Source organism: Antrostomus carolinensis, unplaced genomic scaffold (genome assembly GCF_000700745.2).
Source record: "Antrostomus carolinensis isolate BGI_N321 unplaced genomic scaffold, ASM70074v2 scaffold37908, whole genome shotgun sequence".
Classification (NCBI taxonomy): domain Eukaryota; kingdom Metazoa; phylum Chordata; class Aves; order Caprimulgiformes; family Caprimulgidae; genus Antrostomus; species Antrostomus carolinensis.
The window spans coordinates 30,716-38,272 of NW_010334417.1; the positions used below are offsets into that span (position 1 = coordinate 30,716).

General features: G+C 41.2%; 1 protein-coding gene across 1 annotated transcript in view; it reads left to right on the forward strand.

Moving 5' to 3' along the window:
• ABCC3 (ATP binding cassette subfamily C member 3) overlaps positions 1-7,557 on the forward strand; it is a gene marked incomplete at its 5' end in the record, with an annotated part of 35,533 nt that overhangs the window by 17,011 nt on the left and 10,965 nt on the right. The window contains 7 exons of the mRNA XM_010174215.2: positions 764-910; positions 1,316-1,403; positions 2,309-2,375; positions 4,041-4,167; positions 4,516-4,692; positions 5,561-5,728; positions 6,476-6,659. Of these exons, the coding sequence (XP_010172517.2) occupies positions 764-910; positions 1,316-1,403; positions 2,309-2,375; positions 4,041-4,167; positions 4,516-4,692; positions 5,561-5,728; positions 6,476-6,659 (958 nt within the window). The remainder of the gene's footprint in view (positions 1-763; positions 911-1,315; positions 1,404-2,308; positions 2,376-4,040; positions 4,168-4,515; positions 4,693-5,560; positions 5,729-6,475; positions 6,660-7,557) is intronic.

Below are 7,557 nucleotides of genomic sequence, written 5' to 3' on the forward strand. Positions count from 1 at the left end.
TGGTCCCTCCACAGTGGATGGTCCCTGTCATGCAACGAACCAGCAAATAAGTTGAATTTTACTCCCTTTCCTATTGATCAGTAAGTCTTGTTTGCTCAGCCTGCAGTTTACAATGGGAAAATTTGGTTGGGTGGAGTTGGAAATGCAGCCAAACCACAGCCAGATAACCGCTTCTCATTTTTATTTACCCGAGTTCTGTAGTTCACCTCTTTAATGTCCTAGTTCAACTAAATGTAGCCATTAGTAATCTGAAAGTTATTTTGTTCCATGTCCCCTTTTTTGTATCAACTTGTTCATGTAACTTGTCATTCTTAAAGTATGTTGAAAAGGTCAGAAGTGGAGAGATTGCCTAATTTTGTTGTGGATACTTTGATTTCAAAGATGCCTATCAATCGGGTTTGACTGCTTTTTGAAATGCCAAAATCTTACACACATAGAATCCCAGACTGGTTTGGGTTGGAAGGGACCTTAAAGCTCATCCAGTTCCAACCCCCCTGCCAGCAGCAGGGACACCTTCCACTAGACCAGGTTGCTCAAAGCCTCATCCAACCTGGCCTTCAACACTTCCAGGGAGGAGCAGCCACAGCTTCTCTGGGCAACCTGTTCCAGTGTCTGACCACCCTCACAGTGAAGAACTTCTTCCTAATATCTGATCTAAACCTCCCCTCTTTCAGTTTAAACCCATTTCCCCTTGTTTTGTCATTAACTGCCCTTATGAAAAGTCCTTCCCTATCTTGCAGTAAACTCACTTTCTGGCTTTCAGGTAGCATTGACGACATTTGCTGTCTACGTCTCGGTGGATGAGAAGAATATCCTGGATGCAGAGAAGGCTTTTGTCTCCCTCTCGTTGTTTAATATCTTAAAGTTTCCCCTCAATATGCTTCCACAAGTCATTAGCAATATTGCGCAGGTAAGAAGTATCTAGTGCGTAAGCTGTTTTGAACAACTTGAACAAAAAGAATCCAAATGTCCCTGATTTCTGGGATGCAGAGATCCCTTGCATCTGCCTGTTAGCTCATTTTCTTTCTAGTATCCTTTCTCTGCTGCTGCCCTGTATTGGAAAGCGTGATGTCTTCTGAGTAAGCTTGTCTGTGTGACTTTTGTTTCACTCAGATGAACTCAGCTTGGTCTAAGAAATTTCACAGTTAAAAGCTTGAATTTCAGCATAAGACTGATTGCAGGGAAAGAATGAGTCACTGTACAGGAAGCCCATGGGGTGAAAGCTTAAGCCATTCTGCATGCTTTCTTTTTCAGTAGTAAGAGCATTAAGTCCCCATTAAAAGAGTGATAAAATAACACTGTGCTCTTTTCTTAGACAAGTGTTTCCCTAAAGAGAATTCAGGAGTTCCTGAGTCATGATGAACTTGATCCAAATTGTGTGGAAACAAAAATTATTGCACCAGGTAAAGACATCATATTTTTCTAAACTGTGCTAATACAACAAACATCTTGTATTTGTTTTGGACTGGATGAGTTATGAAAAAGGCAAAAAGAAAATAACAACAGTAATCTTGGTTAAAAAAAAAAAAGAAACTGCTTCTTTGAAAAGTATGTGATTGTTGTTCAGGCTGTGTGGCAATTACAAAAGTTTCTGGCTATATTTTTGAGCTTTGAGCAAGAGCTGCTCAAACCTTTTGCACTGCACAGATGCTCAGGAACATTTTAACAGCATCCCAAAGTGAATGAGCAAACTAGGTGGTCTCAAAAAAAAGTGTTTTCTCACTTAATGCACTTTGGTGATACTGTGGTTTGAAATCTCTCTCATGTGATACTGTGGACAGAGGAGGACAAGGGATGGCTGTGTGGCTGCCATGTGATTACTGTTATACACCACTCCACCAGGAGGTAAAGAAAGCCTGCAGATCTGTAACTTGTTAGTGTGGCAAGCAAAAAGCTGTGCAGAGGCAAATTTAATCTGGTATGTCAGTCAACAGCATGCAGTGGTCTCCTGCCAACTTGAAAGTGGTTTCCTAAGTAAAGTTGTGCTAAGAGTTGCACGAGGATTCTGAGCAGCAAATGCTGGGACTGGCCTCACCTGGGCAGGGTGAAGCAGGACAGCTTTTCAGCTCTGTAGGTCTGTAAGCTCACAGCCTATAGCTTAAGCTGGGATCAGTTACTTTCATTCTGAACAAGCCTGTCTTGTCACCCATGGTCACGAGGCTGTGCTTCCCATGCCAGTAGAGAAGGGAACTGCAATGTATGTGAAACACCCATAAATAAAGATTCCTCTGTCTGCCAGTCTCTCAGCTGTGCTATTCTGTGTACTACATTTCCTGCCTTCTCTATTGTTGTCGTTTTTGTCATACAGGCAATGCTATCAGTGTAACAAATGCGACCTTCAGCTGGGGAAAGGAGCTTAAGCCATCTTTGAAAGAGTAAGATTTCTTTATGCAATTGCAATATAACATCTACTTGCTCCCTGGTTTCTGATTCCTGGGAGGTCTGTTTGAAAGATGTCTAGTAATACCTGCAGGCTCGCTTCTGGAAAAGGTTGTTTCCACACATCCTGTAGGTGCATCTCTCCTGCCTTTAAAACATTGAGCTAATCCTCATGCCTCATGGTATTGAGGCTTTACAGAGCAGTGCTGTAAGACTTTAACTCCACAGCGACTAGCATAAAATAGTGACCTATAAAAGGACAGAAAGGCTATATACATTTCTTAAATAGACTTTTTTTTTTTCCACTGAGGTGTTAGATAAACCAAATTGATCTGATGGATTATGAGGACAGTTGAGATGTCTGGGTTTGGACTTGACTATGTGAATAGTGGTCTGTTCTTTTAAGGGTCTTGTGGCAGACTCATCCCTGTGGCTGTAGATGGGCCATTTCCAATATACGTTTTGCTCACTTGCCTATTTGAATGAATGCAGACAAAATTTGCCTGGAAGTATGCACTTCCTTATGTTATGCTTTGTTGCCAGATCAAAATCAAAGAGACTTGGTAGGTATTCTTGGAATTCTCAGTCCAAGGAGCTCATGCTGCTGTGCTGAGTATGTCACATTAACAGGTTTTACATGGATCACCTGCAAGCAAGAGGCTTAGAGTTCAAAGGAACCAGTTTGGTTCAGGCAAACAAATTTGCAGCCAGGAAGACCTCAGTGTTCTGGGGTTTATTTCAGAAAGAACCATGCGTCTCCAGCTCAAATTGCTAGCTACCTCAGCCTAAAAATTAGCTAGTGACTTCCTAAAGTAGCGGTAAGACAAAACTCAACTAGAGGGAAAGAATAATGAAAAAACCAACCAAAAGTTGTGCTTTTGAGTTTTCCTGCTTTGATTTTTTTTTTTTTTTTTTTTTTTTAACAAGCAAACTACCTCTTGCAATGTTCAAAACATCAACTACCTGCTTGGTTAAGAATCTGCATCAGAATTAGAGCCCTACTTCTGCATCAGGATCTGTGCAAACAGAAGTTTGGCTCGATTTCTTTAGTGAAAGACACTTTGATGGCAAAGAGACTGTGTCCATCAGTCGCTTCTGTATCAGTTCACCTTCAAAATCAAGACCTAAAGCAGTACCTTTAAGAACATAGTGGGAGAAACAGTAAATAATTTTAGTTGGGAATGTTTTGTTTTTCTTGTGTTGCTGTGAACCCTATTTACTAGCACTGGAAACATGGTGATAAAGTGGTTTGAACGTTTTTAGATGGGGTGTATTGACTCACTACTTTCATACAATTGTTCTTGGTGTTAAAATCAAAAGCCAGAAGACTTCTGGAAGATTTTCTACTTTCAATGTGCTTATTAACCCTGTTTGACTTGCTGATGGACTGATATGACACAGCAGAGGGTTTTAGAAGGCTTGCTACCAATCCTACTGATTTAACAACCAACAAGATAGGTTAATGCTGGGTTTCCATTTACTGGTTACAGTTGATTGTACACAAGAAAGGGAGGAGAAGACTGGTGACCAAGCTATGCTTACTATGTCCAGTCAGGCTGAGATCAGGCTGATTTGTCACTGTATTTCAGGCCTGGTTTAAAGACCCATAATGTCTTTAGTAAACTAATGTTTAATTAATTTCCAGCCTGTTTCCTCCACAGTATAAATCTATTGGTCCCCAGTGGTGCTTTGGTTGCTGTTGTTGGCCATGTTGGCTGTGGGAAGTCTTCTTTGGTATCTGCTCTCCTGGGTGAAATGGAAAAGCTGGAAGGAGAAGTGGCTGTGAAGGTTGGTATTGTTTGTGATGCCATTTAATGACGGTATGGAGATGTGCTGCCTATGCCTGCTGTTACTTATAATGCACATCAGGCTGGCAGGGGAATTCTGTTTGCTCCTACGCCAGCTTGCCTGCATGTTTATTTGGATTTTGCCCACACCTGTTCAGTTGTGTTTTCTATGAAATTACTTCCCTGATTCTATCAATTATACATCAGCAATTAGCACACATATATGCATAATGTGAATGTGTATCAAACAAGAGCTGTATCTATGTGCTGCAGATCTTAATCAGAGTTTTAAGCATGAATTGCTGCTTGTTACAAGTCCAGAGGTTTCCTTTCTCATTCCTTGTTCTAGGGTTCTGTTGCTTATGTGCCTCAACAAGCCTGGATCCAGAATGCCACATTGAAAGATAACATTTTGTTTGGCCAAGCTCCTAATGAACAAAAATACCAAAATGTCCTGGAGGCTTGTGCTTTAAAAACTGACCTGGAAGTGCTGCCAGGAGGAGATCAGACTGAGATAGGAGAGAAGGTAATTTTTCTTTTCCTTTTGAGTCAGACCAGCTTGGTGATTCCTGTTCTGTGTAGCTAAAGAGAGAATGCTGTAAAGTCAGCACTTGTTTTGGTTTGATCTTTACAATGGCATCCCTGCTACAATCAACACTGAAACATGCGGGGCAGTTTTGTGGAAGGCAGCTGGACCTACACTTGTTCCTAACTTTAAGCATCTATTTGTACTGTGATGCATAAAACATCTAGCCCTGGAAGATCAGAGCATCCTTCACTTGTTGTTCAATGGTAAAAGTGCATCTGTCCAGAATATTTAAAGTCCTTCCTTTTCCTATAAGGATAAAAAGGGAGGGAACATATGGTGTGATTCAAGTGAAAAAGTGATGAGATCATCCCTTAACACCTCATTTTAATGAGCAACTTTTACATCTGTGGTTACCAACAAAGACTTATTTTTTTTTATAAGCCACTAAATTTGAGATAGATTTCATTAACTGGGGTAGATACGTGGATTTGTGTGTAAAATTAGAGATGTGGAAGATGTTCCAGGTGCCGCAGCCCTGCTTTGAATGTTTGCATTTTACATCCTGGTTGAGTCTTCCTTTTTTATAGTTCTGCATTTTAACAGCTCCCTTTAGGAGCTTATTGAGCAAGAGGCTTATTCCGTCTCCAGATTGCTGGGTGAGTGGAAGTTTGGCAGCGAACAAACAGATTTAGAGGCGTTCTGTTCCTGTCTCTAGCTTGGAGTGAGTTATTCTCTTCAGCATCTCATGTTTCACTTTAGCATCCGTGTGTTTGACTGGATGAGGGCCATGAAAAGTCAAAGCTGTTGCTGGAACCAAGTTGTCTGATATGTTTTGTTCTCTCCTCTTTCCATTCTTTCTGATCAGGGCATCAACCTCTCAGGTGGCCAGAGGCAGCGAGTGAGCCTCGCTCGTGCAGTGTACAGCAACTCTGACATTTACCTATTAGATGATCCTCTTTCTGCTGTGGACTCACATGTTGCAAAGCACATCTTTGACAAAGTTATTGGTCCAGATGGGGTACTTAAAGGAAAAGTAAGCTCGCATTTAGATCCTCTTAAAAATGCTCACAAACTCAGAAACACCGATGGATAACAGGAAAGCTGCTTCACCACCGGGGCTTGAGTGCTGAATCATTCCTGAATTTCTGTGCTTAGCTGGCAATGTGGACACCTTTTCCCCATGGCGCAGACTCTGCAGTGAGCTGCTATTTAGGCATGCCCAGAAGTGTTGTGATCTAATCAGAACATGTAGAGACAGAAACCTGGTCTATCTTTTAAAATCCCTACTGTGAGATCTCCAAAACCAAGACATTTGCAAAAACTTGTAAAGGTTCTCAGCTTGGTATTGCTTGTTGTTACTTGGAGGCAGTGCAGTGAGGAAGTTGTAACAGCTTACTGCTTTTACAGAGGCACTATGCAACCAAATAGCAATCTCTTTGCTTCCCCTTAGACTCCTGTTAGGATCTTCTCAGACTATTTCAGAGCTCAAAAGGGAAGGGCTGCAAAGAAAATCAGCCCAAGGGAAAGGGGGAATGATAGTTCAGTTAGTTCACTTCCCTCTGTGGTTATATCAGCATGCAGTAGGAAGCACAGTAAGTTCATGTATCTCTTTCCAAGCCAGCTTGGCTAACGAAGACAGTGTATTTCCCCTGGCATTTCACCTTGACGTGATAAGGCATTCCCTGTCCCAAAAATGAGGTAGTATTTGGCTTGATGACTAGTATTAGTCCCCACAGTGACAACTGAGAGATTTGTTTTTTTCCTCTTTTTTGCTATCCAGACCCGAGTTCTGGTGACCCATGGCATCAGCTTCCTGCCTCAAGTAGACCATATAGTTGTCCTGGTAGATGGGAAAATCTCTGAAATGGGATCTTACCAAGACCTTCTGAAACAAAACAAGGCTTTTGCAGAATTCCTGCGAAATTATGCGCTTGACGAAGACATTGAAGAGGATGAACCAACAAGTACAGTATTGCTTTTTCTTCAAATGTGTCTTTTTCTGTCAACCAGATTACAGAAATTTTCTCTGCATAAAGTGTCCCCTGCATCTTCATGACAACCTGGTATTTGCATTTCTGCACTACCATGAAAATTATTGTCTATGGCTAGGTCTGTATTATTGATAAATGTTTTCACTAATTTCTTTCCAAATTTCGTCTGGCTTGTCCTAGAAAAAAAGCAGTTTTTGCATTAGAAATTATTTTAAGGTTGGGAATTTATTTTAGAATTAGCAAGGTCAAGCTCAGCAGAAAAATGGAGTAGCCAAGAACAATCTGGGCTTGCTATCAAAGGGGCTACCCAGAGTTTGGTGTTTCTTCTCTGTTTATATGTTATTGTTTTTTTCATGTAACAAAGCTCAAATGATATTTTAATCTTGGGTTACTTTTCAACTTGGTTTGATTCTGACAAAATGATACAAGATTAAAGCATTTTGGTAAATGTTTCCTCTGTGTGACAGTGTTCCCATGCTCTTTGATTGCAACACTGCTTCTCTGCGGACAGGCAGAGAGGAACATGTGTGACATCTTCTAGAAAGAGCACAGGCTTGCAGTACTTCCTGACATGACTCCTCCATCCCAAGGTCATGCCTTGAGCATGCCCTGTAAGTGAATTTAGCTAGGACCCACTATAACACTATTGCTTAACATTTCTGATTGACTAAAGGAACGTGATGCAAATGCATTTGGCAGCCAACCTACCTTGCAAGATCTTTGCAATTTAGTTAGGAGAAGTGATGCACAGAAGGGATGTAAGCAAAACTAGGGGGGAGTTTTTACGCGCTGATTTTTTCTGCTGTGGTATCGTTTCTCATGACTTTTGCTTTGTATAGCTGCCTTTTCCTGTGCTTTCTGCTTTATTCAG